The sequence below is a fragment of the Sitophilus oryzae genome, unplaced genomic scaffold (assembly GCF_002938485.1).
Source record: "Sitophilus oryzae breed Bouriz unplaced genomic scaffold, Soryzae_2.0 scaffold_817_pilon_pilon, whole genome shotgun sequence".
Classification (NCBI taxonomy): domain Eukaryota; kingdom Metazoa; phylum Arthropoda; class Insecta; order Coleoptera; family Curculionidae; genus Sitophilus; species Sitophilus oryzae.
In genome coordinates, this window is record NW_022147436.1 from 496,387 (window position 1) to 513,445 (window position 17,059).

The 17,059-nt window shown below is 31.5% G+C and overlaps 1 protein-coding gene across 1 annotated transcript in view; it reads left to right on the top strand.

The window, feature by feature from the left end:
* Positions 1-11,247, top strand: part of LOC115889651 (lysosomal alpha-glucosidase-like) — a 38,503-nt gene extending 27,256 nt beyond the window's left edge. The window contains exons 11-16 of the mRNA XM_030909707.1: positions 3,010-3,161; positions 3,214-3,362; positions 3,419-3,500; positions 5,336-5,609; positions 10,089-10,285; positions 10,520-11,247. Coding sequence (XP_030765567.1) covers positions 3,010-3,161; positions 3,214-3,362; positions 3,419-3,500; positions 5,336-5,609; positions 10,089-10,285; positions 10,520-10,582 — 917 coding nt within the window. The 3' untranslated portion in view covers positions 10,583-11,247. The remainder of the gene's footprint in view (positions 1-3,009; positions 3,162-3,213; positions 3,363-3,418; positions 3,501-5,335; positions 5,610-10,088; positions 10,286-10,519) is intronic.
* Positions 11,248-17,059: the final 5,812 nt, after the last annotated feature.

Genomic DNA, 17,059 nt, shown 5'->3' on the forward strand with positions numbered 1-17,059 from the left:
TGGTTAATCAACATAAACTTATGAAAGTTACGGCGGTTCAAAAGTAACCAAGTAGTTATCAAATAATTAATTGAAAAATCAAAATTTCATGATTTTTTAAACATCTTATTGCTTTAAAAAACGAAATAATCCACTAGATTTCTACTTCTGGGGCCACTTGAAAGCTTTGGTTTACTCAGTGCCGATTAATACTAAAGAGCAACTACGGCAACGCATTATTGACTGTTCCATTCAAATTTGGACAACACCAAGGATATTTCACAAGGTCTTGGAGCAGATGTCTGCATTGAAATGAATGATGGTCACTTTAAACATTTACTATGAATTAATTATTTTAATAAGGAATTTTGGTAATTGGTTTATTTCGTTTTTAAAGCAATAAGATTTTTTAAAAATAATGAAATTTTGATTTTCCAATTAATTATTTAATAACTACTTGGTTACTTTTGAACCGCCACACGGTGGAAAGACCCAATATAAAATGTTGGACATTGACTTAAAAATAAAATTTTAAATTAAATAATTTTGGTAGAAGATTTTAATTACTTAAAGTCCAGACCGTTATATTTTATCCAACTCAAAAAAATATTTTTAATTATATGTCTGTTTGAAAAGTTTCAAATGAAGATATTACACTGACTTAATAATTATGGTGTTCATTTCTTGTGAAACAACCTAGTTTTATAAAAAGTGGCAAAGACATTAATACTTTTTTTTAACCATACATATTAGTGCAAACGATTGTTTTCACTTTAAAATAAAAGATATATATAGTCACAAAAGTTTGGGAGAACAATAATTGTATATAAGAGACACATAAACATTTTTTTGCTACTAAATACTATATTTAGTAGCAAAAAAATGTGTATGTAGAAAAATAAAAAAATGGCCAAAGTTGGCCAAGACTTTATATATGTCACAAGGTAGATTAAGCCTTTCTAATAACGAAACTAATTTAACATCTTGCCCCAGCTTGCCCCCCTCTAAACATTTTCATTTTATATATTACTAATACATGCTATACTAAAATCAAAAAAGTTTTCAATTCCAATAAATTAATTTAAATTTAAAATTTTTAGAGTCAAATTATCTTTATTTTTTTTATAAATTCATTAATATTTAATTATTAATTGGATAAATACAAAATGACGCTTAAATCAAAAACAGATACAGGGTGCTACAAATATATGGAAAACTTATAAACTGTTGGAAAAAGAAAGCGGGTTAAAGTGCAGTGTTGAGCTTTTTTATTTGTGATAAAAATATTCTAGTGCGTTGATTTACTGTTATATTCTTTGCTTATAATAAATTGTACAGGGTGTCCGACTAAGAATAGCTTTCGGCTATATCTCGGAAAGTATTAGCCGTGAGGCCGGCGGAAAAAAATATTCATAACTAAAGAGGCCATGAGAAATTGCTGGAAATTATTTTCAAGTTTGTAGAATGGCCGCTAGAGGGCACACCTGCTATAAAAAATAAGAAAATGGAGTTTTTACACAATTTTGCCTAGATAAAGGGTAGTATAAATATTAGCTTCATAATCTTCAGTAAATTCTGAATATTTTCTGTTAGCCATGTAGCTATATGCCAAAATAAAGTGGTGGGGGAAAGTTAGATCTATTTTTATTTAAATATTAATACCTCCGGACTGGATGGACGGAATCCAACTAGCGGGGGCTCATTTAAAAGAGCGTTTCTTACTCTATATTATACCATATAAAAAATAATAGTAAGCTTTTGAACGTAGACGCTACGGGGCGCTGTCTTACAATTAACAAACATTGCGCGTTTTTTCAAAAAAATGCGATAATATATGTAATTTTAGCTGATAGTAAAGAGTAATGAAAGCTTAAAAAGTCAGTGAAAACCGCATCTTGATATCTTTTTTCAAACCGAAGATATTATTATTATTATTAAAATTATATTAAATAGGAAAATATAAGCACTTAATTACCATATTTTTATAACACGGTATCAGTAGTCCTAGATCTCAGTGGTAAAATCTAACGCTATTTCTTTTTAAAAAGATTAAAACTAAAACATTCCACGACAGTTTGGCAAAGTTTATAAACATTTAAAAATTCTAAGACTTTTCCAAAACATACTATATTTTTAGGTCACCCTGTGGATGGTTTGTAATGAGCCAACCACTTTCTTTCATTAAAATTTAAAATTGTTCTGTTTATACATTATTACGGTATATAAAAATCATTTTTTCGTCTTTTGGATTAAAAGTGCTGAGAAGAAAACCTCATGTCCAACCGCTCCCATAAGCTCGTTCCACTGTGCGCCATAACTTTCATAAGTTTATGTTGATTAACCAGTTAGCAACCCATCAGAGCAAACTCTTTGCCTTCAATTTTTTTGAAAACCATCGCTCTGGGCGATGTACAACAAGAGTACCTTTTTTGTAGGAAAAAGTATATAGTTTTCAAAAAATGAACCCACGTTGCAAAAAAAATAACCTCAAAAAAGTTATTCACGAAATAACCCCCTACCCTTGCAAAAACTACCCTTTTCGCTTTTCCAAATAATTTTTCAGTGTCACCATTTGATTTAGGGTCAAAATTTATGGCAGAGGATTTTTTTTTCGAAATTTTGTCTCGTTTTTTAAGCCTGCAATTTCAAAACAACCGTTTTTTAAATTCACCCTTTCAGTGCCCCTAACTCCTTTAATATGCATTTTCCGCCCTATACTTATAGGAACTTTTTTTACTATTTTTAGGAGTACTATCACCCCCTTTTTTTACACTATTTCAATGACACCCTGTATGTATTGGACACTATATTTGACTTGAGAACTCATGGGAATTTTTAGAAAAAAAAAGGAAAATGTTGACCGTCTTTGTGGGAAATTCTATTTCAGAAAGTTGGCAACACTGGGTTAATCTCCTTAATTTTTTATAACTGATTAAATATTGCACAGTGTGTTTATAAAAATGTGAATAATTCGGGTTGAAACAAAAATTACACTAAAAAAGTTACAAAAGTCGACCATTTTTGTTATAGATCTTCTCAGCTTCAGTTTGTACGGTATTCCTCTGATGGGAGCGGATATTTGCGGATTCAATTACAACACCACTGTCGCCCTCTGCAATAGGTGGCAACAGCTGGGCGCCTTTTATCCGTTCTCTAGAAACCACAATACCGACGACGGCATTGTAAGTTTTTAAAAAACAATTTATGAGGTTTCGTTTAAATTATATTTTTTAGCCTCAAGATCCCGTCTCTATGGGAGAATTGGTAGTTAAATCGACCATCAAAGCTCTGACAGTTCGTTACGAACTACTACCCTATTTATACAGTCTGTTCTACAGGGCACACGTTGATGGAGATACAGTAGCCAGACCTTTGTTCTTCGAGTATGTTGTTCTACAGCAATATTTGGTTTTGATGGATTTTAACGCTTGTTTTTTAGATTTCCCAAAGACCAAAATACTTGGACAGTCGACACTGAATTCTTGTGGGGTGGTGGACTTTTGATAGTTCCTGTATTAGAGGTTAGTTTAATTATGATATTAAAAATGTTTCACCGGAAATGACTACAACTTTTGATTTTTAAATGGCACCCTCGGTATTTTTTTACTTTATTCGATAGAAAATGACATTCTGAATAGAATGACATATCATATGTCAACTTGTGACATTTTCGCTTAAAACAAAATTGAATTTTAAATTTCAATCTAGTGTGCCATGGCTGTGTTAAAAAAAATAATTTTTAATCAAGGAGCCTTGGAAAAATAGATTTGATCGTCTAATGTTTTAGTGTCTTATCCTGGCCGGTTAAAAGATGCCTAAATCGTATTTTTAATCATATCTCATTTTTTTAAACGGAACGAGGGTGGCTCATTAGCATATTTGGAAAAATAATTTTTTACTAATAATTTGGTACCACACACTTGGTATTTCGAGTCAAATTGTCGAGTCAATCGCATGTTGCAATTTCAAAGAAAATTCGAAAATGTCAAAAGTTGACATATGATATGTCATTCTATTCAGAGTGTTGTAGCGTTTTTTTAAACCACTCCCGCAGCGAACGGCAGCTTTTCATCGGAGAGCAGTCGTGGATAAGGTATTTCACTAGAGAGAAAATTAATCAGTAATAATTAACAAAAGATATATAGATATTGGGCGCCAGGCATGTACAGAGAAAGAAAACACAGTTGTATAATACTTAAAACTAATGACTATATTTATTCATGATGAATTCTGATGGTAAATAGCATTGTACAATTTTAATAATTATTATAGTGGTTATTTGTTAAGTAAAACTATGTATGTAAATAATATTAAATATGTTCTATGAAAAGACTATGAAAAAATACAATGCGTGTAACGTTATAGAAAATATAAGAAAAGTAGCATTACTTTATTTAAATTGTTAAATTTTATGCGGTGTTAAATCTGATGTGTTGCAACCTGTAGATTCTAGAATCTATGTCTCGTTATTCATCTGTTAATATAGCGCAATAATAATATCTATAGAAAGTAATACTATTACAAGGCGTAATATAATGAAACCTAAAATCTAAATCACATTGTAACTACTGCATCGACATAAATGTTCTTAATATGGAAATATGTGACATTCTGGAGGACAAAAGAAAAGGGACGCCAACGTGCCAGCAAAACACAAATACAAGTTGGGACATCCGTAACTCTACCCTAAAAATATTCAATAATAATATCGAATCTAAAAGGATAATATTTCATCTTTACCTGTTGCTTTGAAATAGCAGCTGATTCAGATTATACAGCAAGATTTAAATAATCACCATTTCTAAAAGCTGGGATACAACAGAGCGTCAAAACAAAGTGAGGTTAAGCACGGAGAGAGTTGACAGAAGCGATGTTGACAGCGCCTCCTCAAAGCGATAACAGGGTTGGCGACTAGGGAACGTAAAAATTACGCGTCAAATAAACTATCCGGCCTGAACGAGAGGGAATCCGGTGATGATAGGCCAGACATCATATATTAAATATAAAAAAGACATGTAACGAACTAAAAACGTTACAGTGTCATTTTCTATCGAATAAAGTAACAAAATACCGAAGATGCTATTTAAAAATCAAAAGTTGTAGTCATTTCCGGTGAAACAGGAAGTGACCGAAAACAATTGAATACGTCAATTAATTCTAATTTATGTCATATTAATATACCAAATCTCGATTTTTTATCTGCAAAAATAAAAAGTTGTAGGGGTGAGTTTGGTTTGGTTTGGTTTAAAATAAATTAATTGTTGGTAATAACGCGTTTTGTTGTATTGGGTACAATTCTGTATAAAAAATTCTGTTGTAACTTCTAAGGTTCCACACAATCTAATTTTTTTTGTAGATTGATGCTACTTCTGTAGTAGGGTACTTACCTGAGGGCATCTGGTACAACTATTACACCAACAACTCTACTCAGAGCAAAGGAGAAAATGTAACTTTGGATGCTCCTTTGGACACTATCCCTGTCCTAGTGCGTGGAGGTTACATTCTACCTCAACAAGATGCTAAACAGACCACTACAGCTTCTAGAAAAACTAAATTGAAGCTGCTTGTGGCTTCCAATGAAGACGGAGAAGCTTCGGGAGAACTTTTCTGGGATGACGGAGATTCTTTGAGTGAGTATAGCGGAGTAGTTCAAATGTCCTATCAACTATGTGCATTGAATGGCATATAAATACTATTTAACTGCTTGATCGTGTTTCATGCTGTGTTCTAAATAAATTTACTTTATTTTAGATTGTTTGCCAAAAAAAATTATAGTATTTCTGTCATACAATAAAAAACGGCGTCGCAGTGACCTTAGAAACGTATTGAGTAAAAAAATTGAAAGTAGATATTTGTCTGAAAATGTTTACTTTTACAAATCAAGTACCAAAAACCAAAAAATCGACTTTCAAAAACCAAAAAATCGATTTGAAATTGCAACATGCGATTCATAACGACAACTTCACTCAAAATATTAAGTGTGTGGTACAAAATTATGTCTAAAAAAATGCTTTTTCCTAAATATGCTAATGAGCCACCATCGTTCCATTTGAAAAAATTGAGATATAATTGAAAATACGATCTGGTCATCTTTTAAGCAGCCAGGACAAGACACTAAAAACATTAGAAGATGAAATCTATTTTTCCATGACTGCTTGATTAAAAGTTAGTGTTTTTAACACAGCTATGGCACCCTAAATTGAAATTTAAAATACAGTTTAGTTTTAAGCGAAAATATCAAAAATTGACATATGATATGTCATTATAGTTCAATCATTGGGGATCCAAAAAGGGGCCTGCTTGGAAAAAAGTCCGGTAGTTTTGAAACTTTGCAAGTTTATAGGTTTTGGGGTCCCTAACTAAAATCCATAAAATGCACATTTCCAGACATGCCGCCGACGCCGCCATCTTGCCAAGATGGCGCCCAAAATAGGTATTTTGTGAATATCTCGAAAACTATGCGTTTTTCGCGAAAATTTGAGGAGAGCAAAATTAAAAAAAAATTCCTATAAAAACGGTTTTATGAAAATTTTCGCTAAAGTCAACCGTTTAGGCACAAAATCCCTGGAAATTTTACAATTTTGCGTAAAATATGATATAGTCGATTTTCCGAAATTAAATGTCGATTAGGGTTCACTAAAACTGGTTTTAGTTTAGTTTCTTTAATTTTTTGTTTAATTAATTCGCTCATTAATTTATGAATAATTAATTGTCGTGCTGGACAGCATTCATTGCGAACTTACCACCAGGTTCAGCATTGGTCTGGTTGTACCAAAGATGCCGAAGTATGGGGTTGGAAGAAAATAAAAACAGGCATTACTCCAGTCACAATGTTGAAAGATCCAGCTCCAAAATCCCTATTGGCATTTTTATCCTGTAAATGTAAAACCAACAACTATGGTAAAGCCTGCGGATGCAGAAAAGCAGGATTAAAATGTTCAATGATTTGTGCATACTGCAATGGGAAATCCTGTGAAAACGTCACTGAAATGTCACTCGACGAATCCGATGAAGAGGAGTTGAACTTGCCTGTAGATATCCCTCTGGCGGCTGAAGATGAAGAGTTGGACGAATTGAGAGACCAGCCTGATGAGCCCAGCACAGCAGACACGATCGACTTTGACATCAACGAGCCAGATCCGTCGGGCTTGTGCAGATAAGTTAAAGTTTTTAATTTATCTAGTGGAGTAGGCCTCCGGGGAGACCACGTTAAAATAAACGCGTCATATACTTTACCTCTTGGGTGGTGTGGAAACAAGTACACATTTTCAATAACTAAAAATAATTATTCATAAATTAATGAGCGAATTAATGATACACCACTGTTTTATGACAAAATTGGAGAAACTAAACTAAAACTAGTTTTATCGACATTTGATTTCGGAAAATCGACTATACATAATATATCATATTTTACGCAAAATTGTAAAATTTTCAGGGATTTTGTGCCTAAACGGTTGACTTTAGCAAAAAATTTCATAAAACCTTTTTTATAGGAAATTTTATTCTCCTTAATTTTGTTCTCTTCAAATTTTCGCGAAAAACGCATAGTTTTTGAGATATTCACAAAATACCGATTTTGGGCGCCATCTTGGCAAGATGGCGGCGCCGGCGGCAAGTCTGGAAATGTGCATTTTATTGATTTTAGTTAGGGACCCCAAAACCTATAAACCTGCAAAGTTGCAAAACTTCCGGACTTTTTTCCAAGCAAAAATCCCCAATGACTGAACTATTATGTTCAGAGTGTCATTTTCTAAAAATTGTCTATACCTATGTGACGGATTCATCTCTCCAAAAAATCCTCTATGGGTATTTCGCCACTGTAAGAAAATCTACAAAATAAAATAGTTATTTTGTTAACACTGCTGCGTTAATCCCAAACGGAAACTACCTGTCAGAAGTTAGGTTTACAGTTTAAGAAACTTTTTATGAATGAGAAAATTTTGGACCATTGGGGACGGACAGTTGAACTACTTTATACCGGTGCTTTATTGTCATTTTCTATCCAATGAAGTAAAAAAATATTGAGGGTACCATTTAAAAATCAAAAGTTGTAGTTATTTCCGGTGAAACAGGAAGTGACACAAAACAATTGAATACGTCAATCGATCCTGATTGATGTCATATACTAACGTACCAAATCTCGTTGTTTTATCTGAAAAAATAAAAAAGTTATAGGGGTGAGCCACTTTTGAGACGCACCCGGTATAAAGTAGTTCAACTGTCCGTCCCCAATGGTTCAAAAATTTCTCATTCATAAAAAGTTTCTTATAAGAACAAATAAAAGATATTAATTTTGTTGCCATGCTGTGTAATTTTAGGTTTATTTTATAAATATATTTGATTAAGTACTTATACGTCAATAAATAATTATCGTGGAACAGATTTCGGATTTTTCCTAAAATATGTTATAAATATGTATTCAAGAGAGAAAAACAGAATAAGTGGCACTTGATTAAATTATATGTTGATTGCTTAGGTTATTTATGATTATTAATAGACACGGTATCATTGGTTGTCTAAGGGGGCGTGACATAATACTTGTGACTGGAGATTGGTAACTTGTATATAAGTCTCCACAATTGGAAATTGGAATTCATATATATATATATATATATATATATATATATATATATATATATATATATATATATATATATATATATATATATATATATATATATATATATTTTTGTTTTTGTAGTTGTTACAGCAAAATAAAAAGAAAAATACGTTACTTTGGTAATAAAAAAATCATATAGATATAATGGTAATGTTCCCATATGAAAACAAGAAATATTATGATGATACAACTTAATTATGAGAATTTCTATTATGTGCAGGGGGAGACTGCGGCACCGGGTGTTTTCCAGAAGTGGCGTTGGTTTGGAACTTATTAAACGCCAAAATTATCATCCCAGCCGTCTTTTTTTTCAAAAATTTTCTATCCGTTATAAGTTAACATTCATGTTCAATATCCTTTCACTCAAACTCAAATAGCTCACACAGAGAAGGATAGCTTTATATGTTAACCTTGTCCTAGGAAGAAATAAGTAGAAAAATGCGTGTCGTTCGCATATAAACAAAGTTGTGTGATATAATTTATGGCATATCATTATTCACGAAGTTTGGTGCATTCTCCGCCGGTGCTGCCACCGCTGGAGTATATCGTAAATAACGAATACATACAAATACACGGGTTTAAATGGCGAGTAAACGAAAAAATTAGTATATAATAATCATTCTAAAACTGTTAGAAAGTATAATTTGTGGAAAGTCAGTTAAAAAAAATTTAGATGAGTTCAACTACGGTAGCGAGCATAGTTTTATCTCCGGTTTTGCTAGTGTGGCATAACTGGAGCTATTTCGGCTATAACGAAATTTTTTAAAGGTACATAATAATTTTAGAAGATGTTAATAAAACATTTAATCACTAGTTGATTAAAAAAGTATATCATTAATATTGCAAATTATATTTCATCTTCTTATGGTATATGTCTAATTAATTTTTTGATTATGTAAGGAGCACTTTGTTTACTCACTTGTTTCGTAGAACTGCTTGAATCCATTTTTGCTATAGATCAAATCGGTGTAAGAAATGATGAAGCTATAAAATGTTGTTTCGGGAGAGTTGAATATCCGGAAAAGTTGAGTTATTGAATGTTATATTGCACCCAACAACGCCCTAATTACGCTCTCCTTTACGCGTTAACATTTTTTTGGGCAATTTTATTAACATTTGAAATTGTCACAACACAACAAGACGCCTAGTTCGAATTCTTTTTCGCTTATTTTTTACTACCCGAAACAGAGTTACATCACACAAACCTCGTACCTCGTGTTTTATAGTCTCAATAACTGCACTAGCAACAAACTAAAATACTTTAATATTATGACAAAACCCCGATTTCAATATTATTTTAATGCGATTGACATGACGGCTGGCGGCGTGAACTATATATTGATAATTTCTGATTTCTGCGGTAGAGTGCGCTGCGGTCGGAATTTGATGAAATCAACTGAAATGCACCAAGTCTATAGGCATCTAAGATTTTTAATGACGCGTCAAAAATACGAAGTAGTTCAAATGTACTTTCCTGTTATTTCAGACACGATCGAAGAAAAACTCTACACTCTCGTACAGTTTAATCTGCAAAATGGAACGTTAAGCAGCGAGACCGTTCAATGGACTGGCGAAGAACCTCCTCACTTGGGAGCAATTACTGTACTGGGTGTTCAGAAGCCAGTATCGTTAGTAAAAATAAACAACTTATCGGTGAATTTTAAATTTGACACAATTAATAAGGTAAGTGGTATGGAAAGACAAAAATGCTTTTATACACATTTTAAGGATTGTCATTTCGAGTGACAACTTTACAATTATTTTTGTCAATCATATGTTTTATTAAAAAAAAACGCAAATTACATACAGGAATGTTTTGTTAAGTTTTTTTTACACATCCTGTATATATCAACTATCAATTGAAAATGTTATAATGGCATTCATGGTTTCCTGACTAATATACATTTCTTTTTCTAGTATTTGCTCATTGACGAGCTTGATATATCCTTGGAGCAATCTTTGGTGGTAACATGGAATTAAGACAAGACAACCAAACTTATACGTCCGTTACAATTTACCTATTAAGTTTAAAATCGTTACCTTCATATGTATATTTAGGGAGTTAAGATTTTTTGAGACTTTTTTTTTACCAAAGTTGGTGCAAGTTTGTTTTGTTCGGTAAACCAAATATGGATAAAAAAATATTTTTTTGAGGATTACTCTGTGATAATTTTACTCTGAAAAGTTTGTTACTTTTTTACTAAGTAATATTCATTTTAATTGATGTGCCAAAAATAGAAAAGATGCCATATTAGATAAAGTATCTAACTTCCTGTTAGTTGTTTTTAAAATTACTACTTAAATATATACAATAAGTTTTAAAAATGGGCATTACGTTTGAAGTTATCTTCAAAAGCTTTAAAGTGATATGTACTATAGGGTGCACCAAAAGAAATAAATATTTTTTTCTATAAACGTCAAAAAATGACAAGGTTCGCGAATTGATGGCAATGTGCGAAGTGACACTTTTTTTCATTTTCCTACGTTACCATTACACGGTGCGCGAAATAATGCGCGAAATGCCTATTTCGCACACTGCATGTAAATTATATGAATTTTGGAATTTTGAAAATGAATTGATTGATTTCTTCACGAGTTAAAACCTTGGATTTCTTAGGATGACGGTGTCCAACCGACAGTTTTTTCAAAAATGGATCCAACTTTGTAAAGTCCACGTTTTCTCTGACATTAAGTGTCAATTTTAGCATGGAATATACGGCCCACAACGTGGAAGACTTCACCTTTTTGGATTTCTTAGCAAAATATGCCAATAGCACGTTTTCAGATATATTATTAGCCCCATTCGCTGTACACCAGTCTTTGAATTGTTCATACGTCTTCTCATACTGACGTTTGGACTTTTCTGGCAATAAACTCGAAATTGCCGCTTTCGCTGTAGCTATTAAATTAGGCGGGGTATTGCTTAGTTCTTCATCACTTGAAATGTCCATCATCAGAAAATTATTAAAAGCGCGTTAAACGGTAGCCTACTAAAATGCCGTTAATAGATATTGTGACGTCGTTCATGTCGGCGGAAAGTAATACCTGGCTATAAGCATTTTGCAAGAGCACCTGTGGCTCCGTGGCTGAGGCTATCGCTCCGGGAGCGGACGGTCCGTGGTTCAAATCTCACGTGGACCAAGACTTTTTTATATTTTTTTTTTGCTTACAGCGTGATCTTATTGCATTGGTTTCACTCTTTTTGGTTGGATTGGTTTAGTTATTTGGCGGGTTGGTTAGCATGGTTATTTGGAGGGTGTTAATTCATTGGTTAGTTGGTTATTTGGTGGGGTTGGTTGGTTTTTACTAATTTATATTTGTTTTTTATATTTTTTATCAGTGTCGAGGTAAGTTGCGTTGGTTAAGTTGGTTATTTGGTGGGGTGGATAGCGTTGGTTAGTCCTTATAAAATTCCTATATTTCATAAAGCCGTCAAGTGCGTCACATCAACGACGTCATACCTATTAACGGCACTTTAGTAAGCTACCGTTTAACGGCAGTTTAAGTACAGCCTAATTATTATTATTATTTCCAATTTATTTCCATAGTTACAGTGACATGTTAATTCGAAATTAAAGCTTCATTCAGAACCTAGCAATTAATGGAATAAATTAGTGGTTTCAATTAGCGTAGAAGTTTGTTCCTTTAATTTCAATGTAAGCATTCAGAACGTCAATATTAGTGGTAGACATTTTCAATTAGTAGAAAAAGGTATCAAACTTTTGACTTTTCCACTAATTGTACTTCAACATTTGTGAGAAATGTCATTTGGGCCTTTGATTATCTTCCTCCAAGAGAAATTTTGGTTAGAAATCAAAAGTTGATTGTCTTATAAGCTTAATATTAGATTTTCTCTGTGGATACAACTGACAACCGCAAGCTGTTGCTGGGATATTCTATTAATTTTAATTGTGTTTTTTAGACATTGTGAATGATCGTAAACTAAAAAGTATAAAGTGTAATTAAAACCACTAATTGCGAGGTTCTGAATGAAGCTTAAGCCATGCTCACGCTATTTTTTCGAAGCAATAATATAATAATAATAATTTTTAGGGATATCCCGATTTTAACGTTTGTAGAAAAAATGTTGTTTGCAACTCGTGCGCGGACTACTTTGGTGATGTCGACTAATTTTTCAACTCGGCTACGCCTCGTTAAAAAATTCAAGTGTCAATCACCAAAGTAGCACTTTGCGCACTAGATACAAAAATAACTATTTTCTTTTTAGTTACCGCGAAAATATCGTTCAGAATGATGAAAAAAATTCTGGTAAACTTTGAGGTTTTAATATTAATATTAAGGGGTGTCTTATCGTGATTTTCTATTTCTCATTATTTTTTTGGGTGCACCCTAATGTGCTTTTTTTTTAAAAAATAATTATTCTAAAAATGTATTTCTTCTAAAAGTTATAAAAAATAATGTATTTCTTCTGTGTAACGCCTATTTTATTTGAAAAGCAGTGCTATAAAAGAATTAGGCTTGCTCAGGAAACGTGATAAGTGTGAACATGAAGTGATCTAATAAGGAAATAATGTTTATTAGTAATATTAATTAAACAAAAGTCTGGTTAAAATTTCGATCTCTAGTAACATACGATATTAGCAGCACCGGCGGAATTTTTGTGCACCCCATATACGTCCATTTTATAGCTGTTGAAATGTATGATCGATAAACAAAGATGTTAAAAAATTCAAATCATTAAATGTGATAAAGTTTAGATGTAAACTAGTTACCGAACTGTACTTAAGCCAAAACTAATTGTAATGCTTGCTGTGCCACTCGTTTTGAGATAATAATAAAGTATTATCATTTGAAAGGTGTGTTGTATTTTTCCCTACACCCTAGATACCTTTATAAATAGTATATTGTTTTGTTAGTAGTAAAAATTGTACTTTTTGTGGCGAGGCTGTACGTTTGAGTTACAGCCGAGGCAAATAAAATCATTTTTACTCCGAATAAAACATGCTATTTTTTTCAAACGCCTCAAATAAATAATTTTTTAAACAAATTCAAACGTTCCAAATAATATAAAAATATTTCAGAAGTCATATTGTAATTATATATCGAAAAACTATGGTTAAGCTCGTTGAATTTGACACTTTATGTCAGTTTAATAATATATTTCGTACTTTTGTGCTTAGGCGTAAAAGTGTTTTATATTTATGACTAGGCTTTAAAGTGACTTTTATATTGTCAATCACGTCGCAATTAATAATTTTGTGACGTTTGAAAAAAAAACGTGTTTTTTTCAGTCCATATAATACAATATTTTGATGATTTTTCAATTTAACCTAGTTGTGTTATATCGGGCGTTTTTCAAAAGAGACTCACCCCTATAAATTATCTATTTTTTCAGACAAAAAAACGATATTTGGTATGTTAGTACACGAAATAAATCAGGATTCATTGACGTATTCAATTATTTTCGGTCACTTTCTGTTTCACCAGAAATGACTACAATTTTTAAATGGTACTCTCGATATTTTTTACTTTATTTGATAGAAATAGTATGACATATGAATGACATATCATATGTCACCTTTTGACATTTCACAAATTTCAAAATATTTTAAATTTCAATCTAGCGCAATGGCTGTGTTTATAATGAGGCTCTATTACTATACTATTTTTTGGCTCTTAATATCAAGTATGTAGTACCAAATTATTCGTTAAAAATACCTTTTCTAAATACGCTAATGAAACGTCACAAAAAACATTAGATTATCAAATGTATGTTTCCAAGGCTCCTTGATTAAAAATTAGTGGATTTAACACAGCCACGTCACTAGATTGAAATTTAAAAGTTGACATATGATATGTCATTCTATTGAAAATATCATTTTCTATCAAATAAAGTAAAAAATATCGAGGGTACCATTTAAAAATAAAAAGTTGGTCATTTCCTGTGAAACAGGAAGTGACCGAAACTAATTGAATACATCAATTAATCCTGATTTATGTCATATGCTAATTTAACATTAAAAAGTTATAGGGGTGAGCCACTTTTGAACAACACCCGGTTAATCTTTGATTAAAACTAAACTTTATTTGATCTGTCTTCTTATTCAATGGACAATAGCTCCAATATATTCATATTTACATTCTAAATCGTAAAATTCGCCTGGTTTAGTCATATGAATATTCACACTGAAAAAAAATTACAGTGGAGTTTTACATACATATTTATACAGGGTGTTTCAAAACAAATGCGAAAAACTTCAGGGGGTGATTCCTTGTTCAAAATAAAGGGTAGTTTGCTTTATAAACGTTGGGTCAAAAGTCAACCATTAGGGAGATATTGCGGTACAAAGATGGCGGAAAAATAATGTTTTTATTTTTTATCTTGAAAACGAAAAGAGATAGACTAATGAAATTTTACGGAAGCATTACTGTTATGAAAACACACTTTCTGGTAATTTTTTCACTTTTTTAAAATGAGTGGAAGGGGTTGAAATAAACTACCCCTATCATTCTTGTTAACGAAATTTAAAGAAAAATCTTATCAAACACATGCAAAAAAATTAATTTGGATAGTTTAGTTTATTTAGAAACTTTTTTATCTCTTGTGTTTTTTTGATAAAACTCACTGATTTGAAATTAAAAAATAAAATGTAAAGCATTACATGTCAGGACAAAAAACATTTTTAGATAAAGAATCTAGTGGGCAGCTGTAATTTCTTTAGGAAAAAATCTAGTCGGCCGCTGTCACTTTTTAGGATGTTTCTAATATTGTTTTATTTGACATTACCCTACTGCAATACGTTATATCTAGATTATTATTGTCATTATTATACTTCAGTTAATCTAAAAATATTTTAGGCTGACGTATGTGCCCATTTTATTTTTTAATTTCAAATCGGTGAGTTTATAAAAAATACAAAAGAGAGATAAAAAGTTTCTAAACAAACTAAACTATCCAAATTATTTTTTTTTCATGTGTTTGATAAAATTTTCTTTAAATTTCGTTAACGATAGGGAGTGGTTATTTCAGTCTATCTCTTTTCGTTTTCAAGATAAAAAATAAGAACATTATTTTTCCGCCATCTTTGTACCGCGATATCTCCCTAATGGTTGACTTTTGACCCAACGTTTATGAAGCAAATTACCCTTTATTTTGAACAAGGAATCACCCCCTGAAGTTTTTCGCATTTGTTTTGAAACACCCTGTATACAGGGTCGCTTTTATGTATGGAAACGGTCGATTATTAGGTAAAATATAGGAGGTACCGCAAAAAGTTAAATATAAAAGTTATAGGGTTTATAAATATCTATTACCGGGTAATAAATTTAAGTATACAGGGTCGCTTATGAAGTCGTGGCACATCAAAGTTTCATTTTTTTTAAATGAAACCCCCTGTATATTATTGAATATATCGGTTCTTCCTTCAATTCTAAGCAAAAGTCGAAATACACACAATGTACCTCATCTCATACCAACCGTTTCCGAGTTATTGACTTTTGAAAATATCACTTAAACAATTTCATTTAATTAATTTCGATATTTTCAGTTTCATTTAACGATGCCATTTTGCCGAAACTGTAATACTTAATAATATTTGACATTAGTTCTCAAGTTAGCATTTATAGATGTATAAAATGAGAGTATAGCAAGCCTGGAACTTACAAAATGTTCGTTTAACATTTCAATTCTTCAATTTATGTACATTGTGTATTACGATTATTGATTAAAATTGAAGGAAGACTTGAAATATGCAATAATATACAGGGGGTTTCATTTAAAAAAAATAATGTTTGATATGACACAACTTTATGACCGACCCTGTATACTTAAATTTAATAGTATTAGCCTTCTAATAGGAATTTAAAAACCCATTACAACAGTATCACAGTTTTGGCAGAATGGCATCATTAAATCAAACCAAACACATCGAAATTAATTAAATCGAATTGTTTAAGTGATATTTTCAAAAGTCAATAACTCGGAAACAGTTGCTTTGAGGTAAATTGTGTGTATTTCGATTTTCTTTAATTCAGTTTTGTGTGTTTTGCAAAACTCTTCCCTATATTATGGGAAATATTTCGAAAAATAATGTAATGTAAAATATGCGAGATTTTTTAAGAGTCTAGTTTTTTTAGTTCCATGTATTCTGTAATATTATTTCAATAAATTTAAAAATGTAATGTTTACTGTATGCACAAAAAAATTATAAAGTAATTGGCATGATTTAAGACATCAATACATACTAATTTTGAAAAAAAATGTTTACCCAACAGCACACCCAAAAAACATACCTCGTCCGCGAATGTTTTAACAGACTGAAAAACAATAATCATATGACCAAACAAAAGTATGTCCTAATGTGGTAAATAATTTTTAAAGTACTTATAAAAATAACAAGCACGAAATTAGGCTTAAGTGTGCTGTTGAACTTCAGTTTTAGAATGAGTGTTATTATCTTTTAATATTTACTTTATCTGACCGTTTTGAATTGCTGT